The sequence below is a fragment of the Protomyctophum parallelum genome (assembly GCF_964188405.1).
Source record: "Protomyctophum parallelum genome assembly, chromosome: 9".
In the NCBI taxonomy this organism is placed as follows: Eukaryota; Metazoa; Chordata; class Actinopteri; order Myctophiformes; family Myctophidae; genus Protomyctophum; species Protomyctophum parallelum.
In genome coordinates this window covers 43,938,424-43,963,429 of record NC_139706.1, presented here as the reverse complement: position 1 = coordinate 43,963,429, position 25,006 = coordinate 43,938,424, and the positions used below count along the sequence as shown (strand labels likewise).

The following is a 25,006-nucleotide window of genomic DNA, read 5'->3' as shown; positions in this document are numbered from 1 at the left end:
CATCCATTAGAAGTGGCCGTTGCTTATGCTGCTGTTTTTACAATAACAAACTATGAATTTAAATGTGTATATACGTATGGCAGTCCATTAGTGTGGTTAATATTCTGCATATGGCTAATGGGCATGCCTTCAGTTTCATGGCCACAGCTGACCTCAGCAAACACTTAGCATCTTAGTTCAGAGCAGTGGTGTAGTGCTCGCTTCACTCAGCACCCCACCGTTCTGCCAGTCTTTTGAGCAGGAGCACACCCCCGTATGCATGCTGGTGTGCTTGTGCATTCCTGCGAGACTGTGTTCCCAGTTCCCACACTACTGTCATACTGCTACAGTGCTACATGATACTGCTAAGTACCTAATAGCACTGTAGCCTGGCATGCAGATTCGTTGATGGTGGGCTACTTAATGAAGACAATAGCCAGCAGTTAACAGTACTTCACACCGCAGCAGATGTGAAACCTAAACCCTCTATTCCGTAGGCTATGCGTTGGGGGGGGGGGGGGGGACTGCGCATTAGTCCGACATCCCGTTAGTCAAGGTTGTACGTTATTGTTTCATCTTGTGTACAGGTACACAAGAGTAAAACTTTGTTTAATTAGCTTCCTTCAGACAATGCAGCGGCATAGATAGCATAACATTCAAAACAACAAAAACACAGAAAGCACAGCAAACACAGGGATCGAATAAAGAGTGCAAAAAAGTAATTGTGTGTATGTGTGTGACAGGAATTAACTCCTGCATGGCAGCGTCTATTTCAGTTATCCTTGGACACCCATACTGTGCCAGAAATCTGGAAAAAATCTATTATAGTTCCAGTCCCAAAGAAGCCCTGTCCACAGGAGAACAATGACTATCGGCCAGTAGCATTAACCTCCAATGTGGTCAAATCCCTGGAGAGAATCCTAACTGAGGAGCTCCGAAAGGAAACTGAGCTATCACTAGATCCACATCAATTTGCATATATGCAAGGAATCAGGGAACCAGTGATGCGATTTCCACACTAACACACCGTGTATTGAAGCACTTAGAGGGAGCAAAAACATATGCAAGACTTCTCTTTGTTGATTTTAGCTCAGCCTTTAATACGATCCATCCAGACATTCTTCTTCGTAAATTATCTGAGATGAAGGTTAATCCAGTTCGGATTAGATGGTATTTCTCCTTTATATCTAACAGGCCACAACAGGTGAGATTTAATTTGGCGCTCTCTAATAGGCCAGTAAGCAGTACAGGGGCCCCCCAGGGGACAGTTAGTTCCTCCCTTTTATTTACCCTATATACACAAATGACTGTGACAAACAGGTCACATCCTATACATATCTAGGAGTACACAAACTACACATTGATTGTGATATAAGATGGCACTCCCATGTTACAAGTATGTGTGCAAAAGTACACCAACGCCTTCATTTTCTACGTAGGCTCAGACTTTTTGGTGTAAGTAGAAACATAATGCTGATCTTCTATAGAGCTAGTATAGAGTCAATTCTAAGGTATGGTATCACCAGTTGGTTTGGAAACCTAACTGTAAAATACAAATCTGAGATCCTTAGATTAGCCAAAATGGCAGGGAAGATCATGGGTATGTCTACACCTCCGATCACCCCCCAGGTCATCTTTGAGCAGGCCACCATTGGACAGGTTAAGAAAATTGTGTCTGACCCCTCCTATGTACTACACCCTGAGTATCGGCCAATGCCATCAGGTAGGAGATATGCATGCAAATACAATATGTACAAGCATTCCTTTGTCCCTCTGTCAATCACACTCCTAAACAGTGTCCTTGCAGAGGGCAGACAGGGTAGGGGTCGAAGGTGATGAGGTGATGTTCTTCTTTGTTTTTTGCACTAGGTATGTTGGTGTGTGTTTTTTTTAATGTTGTACGGGTCACTATGTTGTATTGTATTGTATTGTATTGTATTGTATTGTATTGTATTGTATTGTATTGTATTGTATTGTATTGTATTGTATTGTATTGTATTGTATTGTATTGTATTGTATTGTATTGTATCTGTATGCTGCAGAGCGGGTCCTTGGGGTCCAAGACAAATTTCTTCCTTGGGAGACAAAATAAAGAAACCTTGAACCTTGACCTGTGTGTGTGTGTGTGTGTGTGTGTGTGTGTGTGTGTGTGTGTGTGTGTGTGTGTGCGTGTGTGTGTGTGTGTGTGTGTGTGTGTGTGTGTGTGTGTGTGTGTGTGTGTGTGTGTGTGTGTGTGTGTGTGTGTGTGTGTGTGTGTGTGTGTGCACGTGTTGGTTCTATAGGAGGTGTTCTGGCCCGGGCCCAGTCCCTGTTCTCTCTGGCCTGGTTCCACGCTGTCTGTCAGGAGAGACGCAACTATATACCACAGGTGACACACACATACACACGCACGCATGCATGCACGCACGCACACATGCACGCACGCACACACGCATGCAAGCACACACAAGCACACACTAACACATGAATCCCTTGTAATTATGATTACGGCTGGTCATTATTCCCACATAAACGGAGAGACACTTCACTTGTACAAAAACTGCCCCGTTACTGCTCCAAATGAATGTGCTAACATGATTCACAGAATCCATTTCAGTCAATCACTGGCATAATGGTCTGAACAAATTGCTTTGCAAGAAGACTAGCATCCTCGGATACACATACACGAGTCAGCGGCCTCTTATTTGCACCTGACACTGAGGGATATTACTGGGCAGGGTCTATTATGCCGGCTCTCATAAAAAGAGCCGAAAACCCCTAAGACCCAGCCAGCAAAATATGACCATCACCAGGGGGAAGTATTTTTGAATAGTTCAAATAGCCAATCTACAAGCCCACAACTTGTCGATGTAGATCGGCTAGTGGAACAATTTTAAAATGTTTTCAAAATAGTGTGTGTATTAGGTTGCGCACAGGTGGTGAAAAACAACCATGCTATCTTCGTGCTCAAACCCACCCAGGCACCCAGGCAGGCAGCCAGCCAGCAAGCCAGCCACACACATAGCTCCGTAAGGGTAGCCTCGCGTTGCGATACTAATATACCACTTCGCTGGGCTAATCCGCCTCAGGGCATACAGTATGCATATGCAATAGGGGCGGGTGAAGTGTGGCACACACACACACACAAGCTGACAGTGTGCTCCCATCAGTGCCCACTCTGTCCACCCACACACAGTCACTGGAGAGTTTATAACTGTGGACACATCTGTGACTCAAGCACTTCATGCATGAGTCATACTTAAAGCTACTTAACGGCTGATATCTATCTTATTTTCAAGGTCATAAAAGAGCCTTCATTCATTCAGTCAGCTTCAATATACACATGGAGGAACCACTTCATCACAGGCCATAATTTCTTCCTTTGAAAAATACCACTTATCTTCAACTTTAATGTTTAACTGACAGCCATGAAGTCACCTGAATGAATCCACATGTACACAGTACAGTACAGTACAGTACAGTACAGTACAGTACAGTACAGTACAGTACAGTACAGTACAGTACAGTACAGTACAGTACAGTACAGTACAGTACAGTACAGTACAGTACAGTACAGTACAGTACAGTACAGTACAGTACAGTACAGTACAGTACAGTACAGTACAGTACAGTACAGTACAGTTGCACTGCTCTGCTCGGCTCAGTTCACACGGGTGTGACTTTGTATATTTGTATTGTGTAATATTCTAGTTTTTGAACCGATCTACAAACTCACTAGTTGGGAGTTTATAGATTAGCTATCTTTGCTATTTGTGATTAAGATAGCCTATATAATATGGCTTAAATGCAAATGTTAGACTGCTCCTCATTTTGCTAGGGACCCCAAGGAACCTCCTCAAGGACCCTTGTGGCCCCCAGAGCCCACTTTGAGAACCACTGCGATAAATTACACAAGCAACAATAGTTGCTTGCCATCCAGTATAATCCACTGCTGTCAACAACCCTGTTATTGATAATATCCATGCATGATATGATATACATACAGTGGATTAGCATGCACTGACTATGAGGGACATAAGTGCAAGCCTCAGCTGATTGGAAGATGAAGCGATTTAACCCATTCAGACCTGAGGCCGATTCTTACAAATTGTCTTCCAAGCACAGATTTTTCAAAAAATGTGGTATATAACATATTTTCTTCATTATCAGTGGTTCAGAAATATTTTAATGTCAAGGACCCCCAACATTATATGTATTTGGCCGTCGACTCCACATCACAAATTATTTTGTTCCAGGGACCCCCTCCAGCTATTCAACAATAGCAGATCTACAAGCTCATAGTGCGGCACCAAGTGACGTGCTGTGAGCTTGTATATCTGCAATTTTTTAATAGCCAAAGTATAAAATAATGGTTAAAGTAAAATGACACAGATGCTTTCCAGGGGTTAAGACACATGGCACACGAGCGTGCGCATTACATGTGTATTTGTGTGTGTCCGTACTACATACACACATCTTGCATGACCTTTGAATAAAAGCAATTAGTATACAATTATGCTAATTGCTGCACATAAAATGATGCATACATCCACTGTACATATTTTTAACGTTGTTCTCTTGTGTTTATGGATTTCTTTGTGTGGTCTTTGTCTCTTTCCAGGGCTGGACAAAGTTCTATGAGTTTTCTCTGTCAGATCTGCGCGCTGGCTTTGAGATCATAGACAGACTGTTTGAAGGTTTGTAAGACAGCTGCTACACAACATCACCAGTTTAACTAAATTTAATTATTCAACTGTACTATTATATACTATTATTTTTGTACTCACATTTGTTACTACTGTAGTATTTCCAATTTTCTGTACTTTTACTCCACTACAATTATTTGAAAACATTTGTTCCTAGTTAATTTGTATAATTGTATTATGTGTGTGTGCGTGTGCGTGTGCGTGCGTTGGTGTCTAGATGGCAAGTCCTTCGAGTGGGAGTTTGTCCATGGCCTGCTTGAGAATGCCATCTACGGGGGTCGCATAGACAACCCCTCGGACCTCCGCATCCTGCGCTCCTACCTGGAGCAGTTCTTCTCCTCGCGCCTCCTCTCCTCCTCCTCCTCCTCCTCGGCGGGACAGAGGAGGACCAGGGGAGGAGCCTACCCTTTCCCCGCCCAGATCAGCCTGCCCAGCTCCTGCTCTATACTGGTAACGCACGCACGCACGCACGCACGCACGCACGCACGCACGCACGCACGCACGCACGCACACACACACACACACACACACACACACACACACACACGCACACGCTAAGGCTGTACCCTAGCCCTGTTTTTAGGACTCGAACATTTGCAGGAATTTCCGAGCGAACATCCGAACCATTTGGTTAATTGGTTCTAATTAATTAATTTCTCCGAGTGCTTTTAACCAGGCTGCAATTCATAAATGGATCCTCCGGGGCGACGTTGCATAGACTATCAGTGAAATAATGGTTAAGTTCATCAGGGGTTGGTGAGGGTTGCTACCGGGTTGGCCGACCGGGAAGGTGTGCATTTTGTGTGGATACAACCGTCTTTACTTTTAATACACTATAATGACAACACGAGATATCCGTCTTGAACATGATCAGAACGCAGCGCGTCTCCCCCTCCCTCTCTCTCTCTCCCAACACGCGCGCGCATCCTTGCAAACAGCGAAAATAGCCGATCTGCGACTGCATGAGGAATAGGCTCGCAGCACTCTCGTCGGGAGGGGGGAAGCACAAATATCCTACGAGTAGGGCAACCAAATGGTCAGCTACTCCTTGATGCGAGCTCATCATTCCATAAAAATGAGCCATGAGTTGAATGAGTTGCTGGCAGCCTGGCAGGCAACGAGAGCGTAGCTTGATCGTTAGTCTCTCTTTCATTAATTTGTTCCACCTGTGTATGTAGGCTACTCTCAGAAGCGCATTGAGTGTGTGTGTGTGTTACTGTGTTTGTCTCTTCTGCCGTCTGCAGGACTTTCAAATTATTGTAAACACAACATGAACATAGTACTCTTATTATGCATATCGCATTCTCGCCGAGATATATTTCTGAGTAAAAATAAAAAAATATATAATAATAAAAAAATATAATAATAAAAATAACGAATGGTTCAAGGCCATAAATTAAGATTCGAGTGCCAACCTTAACGAGCGAACATTCGAACCCTGAATGTTCGGGGACAGCCTTAGCACACGCACACGCACACGCACACAGACACACACACACACACACACACACACACACACACACACACTTTGTGCGGTAATATAACAGGCCATTACTTTTCAGGATTCAAATATAGCAAAAAGATTGCAAAAGTAGCAGATCACAAGCTCAAAACACGTCGGTTCCGGAAAGTTTCGTGCCACATTTCACTCCACATTCAAGCTTGCATATCTACTACATTTACTTTTGTGCGACGCTGTATTCGGATCAATTGGGGCACACAAATTAGATTAATTTAGATTAGAAACTGCCCTTCGGGGCACAGGGCTCCACCAGGGCAGGTCGGGTTGTAGCCTCCTGGTGGTGCTATAATAAGCCAAAAGGGTGCCATTTCTTCGTAAGGATTGGATGGCAATTGGATGATTTGAGGCATTTTGTTCCAAAAATGTGTTTTGCAAAACTACACCTGTTATGGCGCTATAACAGGCCAATGTGAAAATAATGGGATATATTCCTCAGCCTAGTTAAACGTCTGTGAAAGATTTCACTTAAATTGCACACTGGGTTCATGATTTGAGGCTTTTTGTAAAAAACGGGCCAATCCTGCAAATTTTGAAAGCCAATGTTAGCCAATCAGGATGGAATATGAAATATCAGACAGTCTTGTGTACATGACTATAGAGTCGCAGTCCTGCCCCCTTTCAGAACGACGAGTGGCCCAGGAAATGATTCTCCATTCATTTTCTCCATAGGCTTTTTAAAAAGTATTTATTTAAAGACGGTTACGCCGCGGACAAAGCCAACTCGGATCGTGACAAATCATGACAAAGATTTCAATGTTTTGGGCCGATCAAATAATTAGTAAGAAGAAAAACAAAACAAATAGTGTTGTATCCTGCCATTATTTTCTTCTTTCAAATTATTTGATCGGCACAAAATATTGTGTTTGTTGTCATGATTTGTCACAATCCGAGTTGGCTTTGTCCGCGGCGTAACCGTCTTTATATAAATACTTTTTGAAAAGCCTATATGGAGAAAATGAATGGAGAATCATTTCCTGGGCCACTCGTTGTTCTGAAAGGGGGCGGGCCTGCGACGCTCTATAGAGATACTGTGTAACGATTTGCGGGATTTTTGGACAAAATATGGAGGAGTAATATTTAAAAAATGTGTCGGCCTCCTGGTGGCGCTATAACAGGCCGTTCTGGAAGATTTGGGACAGAGGTTCATCGTTGTCATCCAGGGAGTGTGTGTGCATTTGGCATTGACCGGGTTAACGGCACCGGAGATTAGCTGTACACAGATGGACGGACGGACGGACACACACACACACACACACATGGACACAAGTGTGTGGAGACAATTAGAAGTTAGAATATGGAGATAAGAGGTTTCTGACCGACAGCAACAATATGCTTGTGTTGACAGGACTACCGCAGTGTGATAGAGAACCTACCTGAAGATGACAGCCCTGCGTTCTTTGGTCTGCCTGCAAACATAGAGAGATCCTCCCAGAGAATCATCAGCTCCCAGGTACAAACTGCACGCACGCACGCACACACACAAGCGGGGAGTCATTTCTAAATTACACAAGGTTCCCGGTAACTTGTGTTGATGTTTTTTTGACTCAGATATGGATCTACAACAAACGGCACTTTGATTTAATGATCCAAAATGTCGTTATCCAAGTGCTCCCTTTGCTCTCTGTTTGCTACATTAATTGAGTTAAGAGCTTTGGCAGATTAAATGCAAGAACCACGGAAAGCATGTTGGTAAAGTACCAGAAAGACTAATGAATTTGGCATCTCTCTCTCTCTCTCTATCTCTCTCTCTCTCTCTCTCTCTCTCTCTCTCTCTCTCTCATCATCATGAATTCAACATGGCATGAAAGTTATTAATATTGCCAAAGCCTCGAGAGGGAGAGCAAAAATGCATCAATATGTATATATCACTGTCTCTCTGTCTCTATGATGTAAACTAGAATTTCGCCTTTTGGCTCATCCTAGAGTTACGTTGCAGCGCAATATGGGAAGAAGGAAATTGCGGGAGTTGACAGACTCCACTTCATGTTTCAGCTGTGTTTTTAAACCCAGCTTGACGGACGGACACGACCGTAATATATTACTCCAAAATCTATAAATCTTACACTATTATGGCAACCGGCCGGTTCCACGCGCTACACGCCACTGGTTGTTGACGATTCGGCCTATCACTGTCATGTCGTCCGCGTACTTTATTATGGTGTTCGAGTCATGTGTGGCTGTGCAGTCAAACATGTACAGCGAATCTTGGCTCTCACCCACTCTGTCCATGGAAGAGCGAAGCGTCACTGCCTTGGAATACGTTTATATTTGATACAGAAGGTTTTGTTCTGTGTCCGGCAGAGTTTTTTGTGTCTCTGTCCAACTGTCTATCTCTGGAAGAGGTTTCAATGTCGCGTTCCACATCCCCACAGGGAGTGCAGGTGCCAGGTATCGAGTCGGTCTGACCTACGGTTCTCCAGAATCACCACAAAAGGCTCTGGTCAGCCTCTGCCAGTGTGCCTAATGAGGCCAACTCCTTTCACCTGGGCAATTCCCAGCCTCTGCCTCAGCCAATTGAGGCTCAACCAATCTGGCTCTGCCAGTGGGCCGAATTGATTGCCAAGTACACTTTTCCGTTTGCAGTCTTCACACACAGGCACATACACAGATCTCCATGTGGGACACCGGATGACAGTTAAAACAGGTGCTATGACAACGTATATCATTAGGTTCCCAAGTTGCATCGTTCCCAAGTAGGCCGGTGGCACAGATATATATAAAGCTTACATGTGATGCATAGGCTATTTTTGGTTGAAAGTGGCTAGTGAACGTTCAACGTTGGTTACGGACAAGAAGTCTGTGACATGCGTATCACATGCCATGTGTAGATAGATAGACGATCGGGCGTGGGTTGATATCCACTCATCGACGATCTGCGGAAAAACATTTAGGGGTGGAGAATATATGCCCATTTTGGGCGGGAACCCCTTTTGGTGTTAGCACTATATGTTATGCTTTAACTATTGAAAAATAGCAGATCTACAAGCTCACCTACAAGCTTGTAGGTCTGCTATTTTAGAAAAATCGAAGAACGACTGACTAGAAACAGCTTTTTCAGAAAACTGTCAGGATGTAGAAGACATTTTTAGAATCTGATCTCAGGTCAAAATGGGTTAAAATAACCTGAATTCTATGAGAAATTCAACCGCTTGGGGTTGGCACTTCCCCTTCCCACTGGGACAAAAACATATCATCATAACTTTATTGTTTATTTGGGTGACAGACCCCCATTCCGAAACACCGCCATTCAGAAACCCGGTTAGGGTTGTCCGTCTCAGCCTTTTCTTATCATGTGTACTCATGTCTGGTAACGGGGTCGACCCACATTCTTGGAGTGAGACTAGCTGACAGTGCTCTGTCGTCTGTAGGAGACAAAATGAAATTACACCATAATGAAATGACTTCTGCCAGCACTGATACTGTACCCTTGAAAAGAAAGTGTGTACGTGCGTGCGTGCGTGCGTGCGTGCGTGCGTGCGTGCGTGCGTGCGTGCGTGCGTGCGTGCGCGCGAGCCAGGGTGGAAGGGGGTATTTGACAATGTGCTGATGGCAGAACATTCCTCACATCAAAGACCCTGTTTAAACCAGTCAGCCGATAAACACACACACACACACACACACACACACACACACACACACACACACAGTGGCACACACACATACGAGGGGTGAGGTTGAATAAATGCTGACAAAACAGTTGTCACTCTTCCCTCTCCTCCACATTTCATCGCCTCATTGAGTTATTGGTCGCAGATGCACCCTTTTTATTTATATATATTTAGTTAGAGAGCAGAGACATGCAGGACGAGATGGGTGTCAAATTTGGACCCGGGACCTCACGCTGACAGGCCCTTCAAACAAGACGCAGATAGGCGACAACTTTGCCGCTATGGCAATAAATTGTACATCGATGTATATAACTAGAGCTGCAACTGTTGGTCATTTGCTCCGTGATTATTCCATTGATTACTTTTTAGATTCATATGAAGCAAGTTCATATCAACGAATCAACACAAAGAAAGTTCTAATTGACTCGTTTTAATTCACAGATTTGATTAGTCTGATTCACTCAAGGCCGGTTATACGTTGTTGTATACGTTGTTGAACAACGGTGTCAATAAATGCGATGCAATATGAGTTTATAGATTCGACTATTACACAGATTAGATCATAGATAGATTAAACTAGTGTTGATGTGTGGCACACAACTGAGTACAAATCCTCTAAATGTCTAATCCTAATCCTAACCACAACCTCAAGCCCAATCCCCCAAACAAATGTCTAAACAGCATAAAGCAGCCATCGTGTGAGGGTCAATAAAATACATAAAAAAAAATAAAAAAAAAATCTTCACCCGTGTGAAGTGAGGGCCGCTAATATACTGTATTAAAGTCTAACTCATGTTGCTATGATTAGGTGATGTAATGGTGATGTAAACAGACTGTCAATTATCTTTATTGTCAATGGCATTTTTAAAACAAACATTGAACTAAAAACATTAAACCTGTATATAGGAAAATCTGAACGAAAACACAAAACAAAAGTGCACAGACTTTCCCGTCAGCAGTGAGTGGAGCAGACTGCTCCTGTGAACTAATTACAAGTGTGGTCGCTCTCCTAACTCAGAGCCCCCCCCTCTTTTGGCCGCCCTTTGGTGCCCAATTACACAAGATGATTGCATCGCCCAGATTGTGAATGGAAATGGTCTCACTCTCAATACCCGAGTAAGGGCAGTCTCAGAGCAACGCCCTGACCCTGCCATGGGAGCTACGATGTGTCAGGCTATGTCCAGGGCTAAATGCTAATATTTGCTAATTAGAGAGACTCGGATATGACCCTGCGACAAATTTATTGCAGCTTGACAAGCTGCGAAAACAACCGGGTGCAGTACTTGTTTTTTAGACAGTACTTAGTTTACACTAGTCATTTGGTTAGACCAGTCATCTCAAACCCTCACCCTAACCCTAACCTCCCACGGGGCAGCACACCTAAACCTAACCGTAACCCATGTCTAACCAATGACTATAGTCTAAACTAATTATATGCACCCCAAACAACCTGCAATCAGAGATGAGAAATGTTGTCCTGAGCTCAACTGTGACCTCAAAACCGTATACAGTGGTTTTCAACCTGTTCCATTAAGGTCTGTTATTTGTTCGGCATTTGAGCCACAGACCACCATGAGATTGATTCTCTCAGACCCAAAACAAAACAATATAAGAGATAGATGAGATAGATAAGATACGATTCTGTATGATGTGGTACCGTAGGAGAGATAACAGGCAAACGTTAATCAAAATAACATTTCTACTACATTCTATATTGTGTAGGCTTCTTGTAAATTCATGTGTAACAATAATTTAACTCTTGCGAGCATAAAATGGTCCATTTGGAATTATAATTTTACACTCTCAAGACTTAAAGATCTAACTAGCTAACTGGTTAGTTGTTACCAACTCTCCATCATTTAGTTGGGGACCAACTGGAACCCCCTCAAGGACCACCACGGGTTTAGAACCACTGCAGTAGTGGATTAGCTTGCTTTACAAACAAAACACACAGATGTTTTGTGTCAGCCGTAACCGACTGCCCTTGTGAACTAATTAAACGTGGTCACGCTCCTATTTTCGGTGTTCCACTTTTGGCAGCCATTTGGTGCAGCTTTCTCTCGTACCTTCTGTTAAAGAAAGGCAATTAACTACTTAATTACTGTTTCAATTACAGAGATGATTGCTTTGCCAGACTGTGAAGGGAAATGGCCTGGACATGGTAGCATGACACGGTACTTATATCTGTTCTATTGAGACCACACAGTGCGTCTGTCTGTGCTTGTGCATGCGTGTAATTATTATTTCTCGACCACAAATGTTACAGATGGTTGTAGTGGAATATAGGAGAAGCGATGTGTAGCCACGGCTAGTGGATCATCAAGGACACTCCTCACCCCAGCCACAGTCTGTTCACATCACTGTTGCGGCAAGGCAATATTTGACTGCTTTGTATTAGTATATCAAAATGCAAGAAATTCAATGGCCCCTGGCCCCTGAAGACAGTTATGTGATGAAGACCTGTGACCCATATGCAACGGAGACAGGATATTTTGCAGTGTATGAACTGTATGAACTGCATTGTCCAAAATCAGTGCACTGAAACAGTAAACTTTACTTGGAATGTATAGATAACTATATAAGAAGAAAATAATCACGTGGATAATCATCGCATTGATCCTATCTTGTCTATGACATATAACTTCAGATTCTGGCAAGGTTTCACACAATCTGAGTCCCATTTACTCTAATTTTAAACAAATATAGTATATATATATATATATATTCAAGCCAGCTTCCTTCAGAGCCACGCCACATGAATCACAAATACAAACATTTCCAAATGGCATTATTATTTTATCGGTATCATGTTTGTTTTCTCACAGGAAGGTTTCTTATTTGCAAACAGCGTACACAGTGAAGCTCATGCAGTTCTCATAGATTACATTAATATGCTCATATGGCCATGAATAAATTATGTGCGTGTGCACAGGTGTGTGGAGTGGCTGTTGCGCATGCTGATGTAATTCATAGCAACGGTGCATCCGAGAGTTCTCTCTCTCTCTCTCGGTCTCTCCCTCTGTCTCTCTGTCTCTCTCTGTCTCAAGTGCACTTTTGTATTCTTCCCTTGTCCTCTTTATCCCATTCTGACCGGGCACCCATTTTGGTGCCGGAATCATGTTATGCTTTAGCTATTGAAAAATAGCAGATCTACAAGCTCATATCGCGCCACCGAGTGGCGCGATACGAGCTTGTAGGTCTGCTATTTTTGAAAAATCGAAGAACGACTGACATTTTTTAGAATCTGATCTCAGGTCAGAATGGGTTCATCAGACCAGTGTGTGTCCGGCGGAAAACCTCGTATGAATCTGATCTCAGGTCAGAATGGGTTATAGTGTGTGTGTGCATGAATACGATAGATCAGGGAGAGAGAGGTGGAGAGATACCTGGCCAGCCTGCAGCGCAGTGATAACAAGAGGGACCGCTAAGAGCCCCACGAGAGTGGAGCCACAAGATGGAGAGAGCGGGATGGATTAATAGGCCCTGATAGAGCACAGGGAGAGAGGTGTGGAAGAAAGGGCTGTGATGGGCAGAGAGAGGGGGGGGGGGGGGGTGGAAGAAGGGGCTGTGATGGAGAGAGAGAGAGAGAGAGAGAGAGAGAGAGACACACACAAAATGAGGGGCAATGGGTGAGTTGATTTTAAAGAGTCCTTTATTGTGCACTGCTGGGCGATACAAGGCATTACATATAACCTCGACTACATGCCCTAACTTAGTTGCGAGCAAAGAGGAACAAGTTACAGTAAGACAGCCATCTTCCAAAAATAAATCGTAAAGAGAATAGCAGCTCATAATGATCTCTCACTGTGCACAAGAGAGAGAGAGAGAGAGAGAGACTTATTTTGACTTTTTATAAAAAACCCTAAAAAAGCAACAATCACTTTACTTGTTTTCACTTTTCAGTCAAACATTCATGTCATGAACCAAGGGCATTTTACATAATAATCAAACCAAAACACAGAAAAAACATCCTCAACTGAACAGATAGCGTCATTATACCATTGTTGCACCAAACTGTTGCAGAGGGTTCAGCCAGGAACATGCTGCTGCCTCTGAACCCCCCCCCCTATACACAGAGTCCTCCTCCACACCCAGCCCGTCTCTGGACACAACACAACAGTACAGTACAAGTCCATTTTCCTCTGCCCTGCTGTGATTCTCAGGCTCAGTGTCCTCCATAGACAGTTGTTCGATGCACAGTTCTGGGAAGCAACCCACACAGCCCCAGCAGATCAGCTACTGCTCCTGCATCCACCGAGCTTTGACCAGCTACGTCTAAAGGCCTATTCTTAGTCTGGATTTTCGGTGGTGAGGTGACCACCGCTCCGGTGGTGAGCTGACCACCGGAGCTGAAATAACGTTGAGCGGTGGTGAGTAAAAACAGAGAGAAGGGCTTGAGCGGTGGCGGTGGTTTGCTCTTCACCGTGGCTCGTGACGTCATGTTGTAGTTCGGTGGTCACCTAACCACCGAAAATCCAGACTATGTATGAGCCTTAACAGTTCCACCATGAGCCCCGATGTTGGACTGTGATAGGTGGTCCATCCTGGCTCTTCCAACCAGAGGCCCATCTGAGAATCAGGGCCTACAAGCAGGCTCCATAACCAGTCAACCAGAAGTGGCCGGCTGTATCATTGTCCAGTTATTCTTCGTGTCCGTTAAAGACTAAACCAAATGCGAAAGAGGACCCAGCGCACAGAAGGAACCCAACGGCACCACCACCATCACACTAGCCACTTTTTAATTTTCAATTCCGCATCAACCCTCTGCACCAATTTCTTCATTCTGAAAATCTCTTGCATCGTAAAACAAACTCCTTCTGTTAACTTCATGTTTTGCCTGGAGGCCTTCACAAAACCCTTTCTGTCTGGGAAGTACTTTTCAACTTTGATCAACCTCATGTTTTTAGTTTTCTGTAAAAAACTGTTTCATTTCTGACACCCCATAGACATGTTTCATCATCACTCACCCAACCACCAATATTATCTTCTGAATTGAGTCACTTTTTTTGCTTTTGTCCCATTTGATCCTTTTGCCTTTCTTTTTTGCCCCACCACCTTTTCTATGTCATCTACATTGGCCCCTCCCACCTCCACTTGACTGACAGGAGGACTACTGTCCTCTTGGGAACTCATAATGTCAGCCAAAGGGTCAGCATTAACCACAGCCTCCACTGTTCTCCTGCTGGTTATTTTCTTTTTCCCCTTCACCTGTTTGCTCAGTAGCCCCCCCATCTTAAAGCCTGTAATCAGCTCTTTACTCCTGTTTCTCAAAACCATGAACAGCAATCTCCTGTGAGAAACAACATGTCGCAACTCAGGTGATTTACACCCTGACAGGATCAGGATCCTGTTGTGCAGCATTTACCCTCCAAATTAAGTGACAAAATATATTTAAAGGTGGTGTAAGTGATATATATTGGTTCAAAAGTGTCTCTGTCTCTGTCTTCCCACAGAAATCATTGATATATAGATTATAGTGTCTGGTGGTCAGTAACAAGGGTCTCGTCATCTCTCCAGCGCTTTTGTGTGTGTGTGTGTGTGTGACAGGAGCTTTTGAATGGGCGGGACGTTTGACATCAATGAATGGGGGGACGTTTGACAGAAACACTTTACTTGCTGCCGTTGCGAGTGGCGTTACTTTCACAAGCGTGTCCTTTACTACAATGCCACTTACTTTCAATCACAGTGTTTGCTTTATTCATCCCATCCACAAAAATCACAACGCCACCAATGCCCACCATTCATCCTGGCAGCAGATTTATAGAGAGAGAGGGGGGGGGGGGGGTGGAAGAGAGGGCTGTGATGGAGAGAGCACATGGATAGAGGGAGAGAGGTGTGGAAAAAGGGCTGTGATGGAGGGAGAGAGTGGGAGAGAGAGAGGGGTGTGGAAGAACAGACCTCAATCTTTTTCATGTGCATGCCACATATAGGCTCTGGCCTGACTGCGTGTTCGAGGCCCGTCCATAATGACCTTTGCTGCATGTCTCTGTGGTTAACCTAATCGTCCCGAACCGATCCTTTGGTGTGGTTTGGGCTTACGTCCATAATGTATAAATTATCTGGATAAGGGGTTCCTTTTCGGGGAGGGGTCAGAACAAGTACAAATGGGCCTTTACACACACACACACACACACACACACACACACACACACACACACACACACACACACACACACACACACACACACACACACACACACAGCTTGTGTACAGTCCCCCATTGTGAGTCTTAATAGGCCTGATTCTTCAAAAACGAAATGCGCCAGAGTGTAACGTGGCGGAAACAGATATCGTATTTATCCGTCCGATCAAGCTACGTTGAGATGACGTGTTATTCAGAGAGTGGTGTGTAACACAGGTGCGCTGGCGTATCGCAGGTGTATGTCATACTGAATTCAGCTGGTGCAAAGTGATCGGAAAAGCACCCGACAACCTCATTTGCATTGATCCACGCCCAATTTCATACCATAAAAGGTCTCAAGCATGACCCAGCAAACAGCAGTTTGAGATCTGTCTGTCAAAAAAAGAAAAAAAGGCTTTGCAGCTGCAGACTGCACCATTGTATATTACCACTGTAGGCTACTATATATGTACAAACTGACATCAATCCATCAAAGGACACCAAAGGAAATAAAAAGATTTCCAAGCTTACAACGGGTGCGTGCTCCGCTGAAGCAATATAATTATAATTTATTTAATTAAGTTCGGGACCAAGGCAGGTGCTCACTCACACCTTTGCAGAGGTAAAACATATCCGATATTTAAAATATCGGATATGTCAATGCAAAAGTCGTCTTTTGAGAGAGAGCTAGAGAGAGAGAGAGAGGGAGGGGGGCATGGGCCCTCGACACTGTTTGCGCGATAAAGAACAGTAGCCTATACATTCATAAGTGAATAATTATAGGCCTATAGCCTATAGGCCTGGGATCCTCTTGTCTGAAGAAATTATAATCCAGTGAGTTTATCCAGTGAGTTAAACTATTCTGTGTGTGGCATCCATGCATGTGATCAATATCAATATACATTATTATAAAGTCTGTCCGTCATGTTTGTGAACAAGCGCAAGTGGAGGTGAGCTGGCTTTCAAACACGCTGATGCCATTCATTAGGCTAATGTGGTCTTCTATTTGTTATATAGGGCTATATAGCCCTATTCATTTTCCAATGTGAATCGGATCGGCAGCACGCTGCTGTCTGCCCCCCCCCCCCCCCCACACACACACACACACACCCTGCAAACACGCACACACACACACACACACACACACACACACACACACACACACACACACACACACACACCGACCGACCGACAGTCAACTGACTCAAGGAGCTCCGTAACAAAACAATTTCAATAGGCCTGCCGCCTACTGCAGGCATTACTACACTAAACAATGTTGGATTCGTAAAGTGCAGAAACGCGTTGAAGAATCAGGCCCAAATGTGTTTAAGTCCATTCACACTGAGCACAGATATGATCTGTTGAGCCACCAGCCTGGTTTCATTTCATTAAACTCCCACAAGATCTCTCTCTCTCTCTCTCTCTCTCAAATTGTGTGTGTGTGTATGTGGTACAGTATATCCCGCTCCCAGGTGTCGTTTGTCACTGTCAGCTCTCTCTCTCTCTCTCTCTCTCTCTCTCTCTCTCTCTCTCTCTCTCTCTCTCTCTCTCTCTCTCTCTCTCTCTCTCTCTCTCTCTCTCTCTCTCTCATTTCTGCCCTACTCTCTCCCTGTGGAATCCCTGTCACTACCTGAAGGCACTAAGCACACTTCTGCTGGCTTGCACACACACACACACACACACACACACACACACACACACACACACACACACACACACACACACACACACACACACACACACACACACACACACACACACACACACACACACACACACACACACACACACACTGTCACATGCACCCATGGGAGTTGTTAACAGTAGAAGTTGAATGAGCCTGCTCTTTTAGAATAAATACCTCCACTTAGAAGGAATTACCTGCCATGTCGTATCACGGAACCATGTGTGAACGTGTGTAGAGCGGTCTCCTTAGAGCGGTGTGTGTGTGTGTGTGTGTGTGTGTGTGTGTGTGTGTGTGTGTGTGTGTGTGTGTGTGTGTGTGTGTGTGTGTGTGTGTGTGTGTGTGTGTGTGTGTGTGTGTGTGTGTGTGTGTGTGTGTGTGTGTGTGTGTGTGTGCGTGCGTGTGCGTGTGCGTGCGTGCGTGCATTCCTCTTTATACTTGGCACAACTGTTATTGATGATCATTGACTTTTTTATTTTATTTACTACAGACTGTAAATGGGCACAGTGAATGGTGACGTCACCTATTGGTTTCTACACAGACCCATTTTGAAACCACAGCTAATTCAAATCCAGCATCTTTGGAATTTCCGGTCCTGGAATGGACCCAGAAATGAATGATATTAGCTCGAAGGGCAGTGAGGGCAGGTTTGTAGAGACAGTAGAAGTCCTAGAAGCACTGCCTACTTTATCATCAATTTTAAAATGAATGGGACTATCATTTACAAAATGCATTTTGTGGTAATTGAAAGACTTTAAACAAGCGACTCATTGTGCAAAAATCAATAAAGAGATTTGAAAATAAAAAGTAAATAGCGACTAGCATAAAGCATGTATGACAATGTTAACAAAGGTAATAAAATCAAGATTATATCCAGTCAAATTCCCATCAGTGACGTGGTAATTCTGCAGCCAGCAGAACCTCTAAGAACTGCAGTGCTGAAAAGCACTTTTCATGGAGCCTCATTAGACATTTTGTTAAAATCTGTAAATAGCTCTATATTCCCATGGTTTTGCCAAAAAAATCTAGTATTTAACAAATATTCTGGTAAAAGTAGAACAGAAACAAAAACTACGAGCCAGCCAGGACTCGAACCTGGAATCTTCTGCTCCGTAGGCAGACGCGTTATCCATTGCGCCACTGGCCCCTCTGCCTTGCTGAGCTTTTCTGACCAGACTAGGGTGTGAGGATCTGCCTCTGACTTGTCTTGTTCAGGGACGGCCCAGGGAGAGTTGGAGCGGGGCAATACATTACCCCCATCTGGAGCCCCCCTAAGCCCCCCTCACCACAAACTCAATTGACATACTTCTATGTAAACCAAAATTAGTTAGTCCCTAAATAGCTAGCCCACCCCCCCCCCCCCCCCCGTCACTGCTTGTTTGATTGATTGATTGATTGAATCTTTTATTAAGAGTTTGCAGAAAAAAGCATAGGAAAGTACAGTTCAATACAAGGTTTGCTAAGAGGATTTAAAAAGAAAGCCTATATGGCTTGTTTATACTTTGGGGTCCTTTATTCAATATTCATATTGTTACAGTAACAGGCTACAGGGATCCTGTTGTGCAGCATTTACCCTCCAAATTAAGTGACAAAATATATTTAAAGGTGGTGTAAGTGATATATATTGGTTCAAAAGTGTCTCTGTCTTCCCACAGAAATCATTGATATATAGATTATAGTGTCTGGTGGTCAGTAACAAGGGTCTCGTCATCTCCCCAGCGCTTTTGTGTGTGTGTGTGGGGGGGGGGGGGGGGGGGGGGGGGGGTGCACTGTGCACATGGGGTGATCACTGCCTGCCTCCTGTGAATCATTTAATTTTTGTTTAATTTTAATTTTATTATTTTTGATCTTTGAAGGGATCTCTCTCCTGATTGGATTAAATGGGTAACCCTCCTGAGAATGTACAATAATTTAGACAGGGAGATCCCTTTCACTGAATGAACACTCTAACAATGACTGCTATCAGAATGTAGAGCAGTGGTGCTCCGCCTTTTTTGAGCCAGCGCTACCCTTATGCAATGTCCAGCCAGGTTGATTAGTCTTTCTATAAGAGCCTTATGCAATGTCCAGCCAGGTTGATTAGTCTTTCTATAAGAGCCTTATGCAATGTCCAGCCAGGTTGATTAGTCTTTCTATAAGAGCCTTATGCAATGTCCAGCCAGGTTGATTAGTCTTTCTATAAGGGGTGCTAGCCATTGGTGTCTGGCTTTCATGTGTGGCATCATGTGGCAGTCAAGTCTATATGGACTTTACATTTTGCTGTTGTAATCGCAATGTTGAAATTAGTCACTAAATTGATAAAATCACATGCGTGTGAAGTAAGTGGTGCAACTCGTGTGGGGGTGGGACATCCAGACCCCCAGGAATGTGCCCAGGGATCCGGGCCGGTTGCGGCGAGCCGCCCTACGTCCGAAACGGTTGAGAAATGACAGAGTTACCATGTGGGGGTCCCCAGGGATTCATAAATGCAATTTCCGTGCTCAGACACAGGTAGCCAGAATGCAAGTATGCAAAGTATGCAAAAATGCATACATCGATTACTTGCATATTCTCTTCATTCATTTTTTTTGGTCTTTTTTGGTTGCCCACCCTATCTCCCTAAAAATGTCTGAGAGTAGTTATCGGACGACGGACGTACTCTCTATCTCTCTCTCGCACGCACGCACGCACACAGAATACCGCCTGAGCAAAGCAGATGAAGGATGTGTTAATAAATAGTTAGCACGAACCTAATGAAAGCCATTCATCAGACACTTTGGCTTTCTTCATAACGCACACGCGTGTGCGTTATGAAGAAAGCCACGCACGTGCACACGCCGCTGTGGAAACATTTTTCCACAGGTTTTCTGTAGTAAAGGATCTAAATCATACTATGAGTTGTGTTTTGAAGTTAATAAAGAGACTTTATAATATATTCCAATTTATCAAGTATTTTCTTCATTTCTGGATTCATTATTCACCTTTTTCCTTGTCTTCAAGACATCACGGGATAAGTAAACATTAGAAATAAAGTCATTTCTTGGGTGAAGTATTAATATAAGTTAACACTGTGACAATGTGACTGTGTATGCGGTGGAAGGAAATGAGTGCGTTGAGGACATTTCACTGTTTTACTGAAGCAAATCCTCACAGAAGAAAAATGTGTTAATGGCTTTTATTGAACCGTGAACAGAGAAATGTCCAAAAACCAACCAGTGTGAAATTAGCAAATTTCTATTTTGAACACTCGGAACATTTACTACTTTGATTTGCAGAGAATAATAATAATACTAATACAAATAAACTCTGTCTGCAAGATTTCTGTTGATGGACATCTGTGTTGATTGTTGGTTCGTTTGTGTATTCCAAAATACAAGTTCATAGCGTCCCTATGAGCCTCCCTATGAGCCTGTAGATCTGTGATTCTTGAATAGTCGTGAAAATGTATGTAAATCTCGGAATATAAGTAATTTTTTAAGGCAAACATATTTTTTTTCTATAATTTGTATCCCATGATTTTGTAACACATCTTTTCACCCGGTGCCTAAGATGTAATCCTGGGCGCTACTCTCCCTCTGCCAACCTGGGGAGAGACCCAAACTGAACTCATGCTCCTTTCAATGCATGAGGAGTGAGCAGGGTGCTTCTTATCACCTGACAGGAGGGAGTTTCCCTGGTTGGACGTAGCGCGTGGAAGGAACACGTTATTCCAACCAGTTTATTTCCCCTCCCCCAGCTGACCAGGGTGAGGCAGTATAGAGACCAGGGTTACTGCATGTTTTTTGTGAGGGCACCTACCCTCATTTTAAGCAAACATTTTAACTAAAATCTTTGCTATTCAAAAATATTTGAGATGGGGGTCCACGGCCAAGTACATATCACGGGGGGTAAAAGATATGAGTACCACTGATATATCCACATGTGTTTTTCAGAAAACTGATTTAGAAGACATTTTGTAGAATCTGCTTCAGGTCTTAATTGATTGATTGTTTGATTTGTTTGTCTCACAGGTGATCTCCCAGCTGCGTGTCTTGAGTCGTTCAGTGGCGCCCGGGTCAAAGTTTGACAGAGAGCTCTGGTCCAATGGCCTTTCACCTGTCCTCTCCCTGTGGAAGAAACTCAATCAGGTAAGCCACGCATGCGCACGTCACACACACACACACACACACACGCACACACGCGCGCGCGCACGCACGGACGCACACGCACACACACACAATATTATTTTTCCTGTTTAGCTAGGAGTCTAGGACTGATAAACTTAAAATATAAAATGAACTGAAATATATTAAAAAATATATAGAATTTGTACATAATTGTAAGTCATAACACTGCAGAAGTTTTTCACACTGACTGTCGGTAGTTTTCAGGCCGCATTTTAACACATTCTCAGTTCTTCAAACGTTTCATTCTAATGTATGCATACTTTGATGTGCTGCTGTGCCGGGAGCTGCTAGTGACAGCTGAACCACCGCAGAGCCTCATGTCCCACAACGTTAAACTTGCTTGGATTTATCCAACGTGTACTAAATATCCAATTAGGTATAAAAGTAGCACTCTTATTTTGGATCGATGCTTTTTCCACTTCGGTGGTATTTGAACCTAGCTGTATTTATTGACTAAATAAAAAGGTGCACCTGCTTTTTTTCTAACAAAGTCTAGACATGTAGCCTACGTACGCCAGTCATGCAAGCACACACACACACACACACACACACACACACACACACACACACACACACACACACACACACACACACACACACACACACACACACACACACACACACACACACACACACACACACACACACACACACACACACAATAGTTTTCCCTCCCCATATCCTGCAAAGTAACAGAATTGGACATAAAAAGGTTTCAGCTCGACAACCACGAAATTAAACCCAGTTTTTCACTTTCATTATTATTAATGGCTTGTTTTTTGTTTGTTTAAATAAACAGGCCTCGCTCTGAAAGCATAGCTAATGATAGAGACAACTAGCAAACCACACTGCAGAAAGAGACTTATTTCATTTGGACCCCGTTAACCATATGTCCCTGTCTGCATCATCTTTTCATGGAAATAATCTGTGTTCTGATGTATCCAATGTAGCTATTTTACAAGTTCTTGTTAATACCTAAAACCCACAGATATAGGCTACTTAACAATTTTCACTTTATTTATTTCCCAAAATAGCAAAGATTGCCGATCTTGCAAGCTCACAGTGCATTGCATCATGATGCGTTGTGAGCTTGTAGCTTGGCTATTTTAGCTTTGTTGTACATTTTTATACAAGAGTATTTATTTGTGAAGTTGAAATATGGAGATGCAAGCCCAACAGCAGTAATATGACACAGCTGTGTCCAAGGCTTTTGTCCACTGCAGTGTTAAGTTAAATGAGTCAAACGATTTTCTGTGAAAGCTTTCCCCATAATAAGTGTAGGAGGCAAGGCTTAAGTTATTGTAGATTTCCTATGCTTTGATTGTTCGTGATGTCATTGCTAGTTTACCTTGCAGTTCTTTGAAGTACCGTGATGTAATTGCTAGTTAAATGAATTTGACCTTTCAATGTGTGTCTGACCAATCACACTGCAGTAGTAATTAGTGGAAGTTAGTAACAGCTGTCAGTTTGCTGGCAGGGGAGAATTGTCGTTCCAGTTTTTCAAGGTGTAGAGTCAAAAGGTTTCATGCTCTGTCATGCTCTGTTTTCTTTTTGCCCAAATGCATGTAAAGTTTGTTTCTGTTCAAGGTTACGTTTTTTTGTTGAATTTTATTGGACATCTCTGTGTGGATTATTTTATTTTGGGAACAACAACAACACCACCACCACCATGGGATACACCTTTTAAACATTTTTGCGAATACATTAACCGATCCATATGATGATGATGATGCATTTGGTTTGGAACAGAAAATCAAATACTTTATAGACTTGGAAAATAATCACATATTCACAAGAATTGAAAAGATAGCCCTCTCCACTCTCCAGTAACTCAAGTAAGTGCATCAGGCTCAGTGATTTCTGAATAATATATGAATTGAACTAGCAATGACATATATGTCAAAGCATATAGCAAATCTCCATCTCCTACATACCCATATTGTTCTCTAATCATAGAAACAATTATCAAGTAACAAAAACAGTGGGGCATAAGGTTTTAACCAAATAAAACAATAGTGTGTGTGTGTGTGTGTGTGTGTGTGTGTGTGTGTGTGTGTGTGTGTGTGTGTGTGTGTGTGTGTGTGTGGTTGCTTAGAAACCGCACCTTTCGAATCAAAAGGATATCTGCATGCACTGCATTGAATAATTCATTCACATTCCCTAGCTAGCTGCCTCTCTCAATCTGTCCTCTCACCTGCCCCCTTCTCTCTCTCTCTCTCTCTCTCACTCTCTCTCTCTCTCTCTCTCTTCCTGCCGTGGGTTGTTTGTGTTCTTGCTGAGTGAATGATGGATTGTATTAATTGTTCCTGCTGGTTGCTTCCCACAGACCACAAACAGTCCCTGTCTGCTTTCTATTAAACATGACCTGATGGTGTGTGTGTGTGTGTGTGTGTGTGTGTGTGTGTGTGTGTGTGTGTGTGTGTGTGTGTGTGTGTGTGTGTGTGTGTGTGTGTGTGTGTCTAAATAAAGGTTAATTTAAAGTTAGCAAATATATGTTCTCTGTGGACACAATGCTGGAGATGATGGTGGCGAAGATCAGGTGCAATAATAATAATTGAGATTTATATAGCGCTTTTCTAAGTACTCAAAGACACTTTAAATGCTAGGCCGTGGGAGAGAGCATCATAATGCAAGTTATTAGATAAACACACAGTGAGCCCCGCAAAAGCGTCCTCCTTTCTGAGGTCTTGCTCGTGGCCACCCTACAGTATGTATGCCTATAGCACTGGTCTTCACCCTACAGTATGTAGGCCTATACTAGCACTATGGTCTTCACCCTACAGTATGTAGGCCTATAGCACTATGGTCTTCACCCTACAGTATGTAGGCCTATTGCACTATGGTCTTCACCTTACAGTATGTAGGCCTATAGCACTATGGTCTTCACCCTACAGTATGTAGGCCTATAGCACTATGGTCTTCACCCTACAGTATGTAGGCCTATAGCACTGGTCTTCACCCTACAGTATGTAGGCCTATAGCACTATGGTCTTCACCCTACAGTATGTAGGCCTATAGCACTATGGTCTTCACCCTACAGTATGTAGGCCTATAGCACTGGTCTTCACCCTACAGTATGTAGGCCTATAGCACTGGTCTTCACCCTACAGTATGTAGGCCTATAGCACTATGGTCTTCACCCTACAGTATGTAGGCCTATAGCACTGGTCTTCACCCTACAGTATGTAGGCATATAGCACTATGGTCTTCACCCTACAGTATGTAGGCCTATAGCACTATGGTCTTCACCCTACAGTATGTA

At 43.4% G+C, this 25,006-nt stretch overlaps 1 protein-coding gene across 1 annotated transcript in view; it reads left to right on the top strand.

Moving 5' to 3' along the window:
* dync2h1 (dynein cytoplasmic 2 heavy chain 1) overlaps positions 1-25,006 on the top strand; it is a 389,827-nt gene that overhangs the window by 322,367 nt on the left and 42,454 nt on the right. The window contains exons 86-90 of the mRNA XM_083773699.1: positions 2,262-2,347; positions 4,580-4,655; positions 4,882-5,114; positions 7,532-7,636; positions 21,589-21,705. Of these exons, the coding sequence (XP_083629825.1) occupies positions 2,262-2,347; positions 4,580-4,655; positions 4,882-5,114; positions 7,532-7,636; positions 21,589-21,705 (617 nt within the window). The remainder of the gene's footprint in view (positions 1-2,261; positions 2,348-4,579; positions 4,656-4,881; positions 5,115-7,531; positions 7,637-21,588; positions 21,706-25,006) is intronic.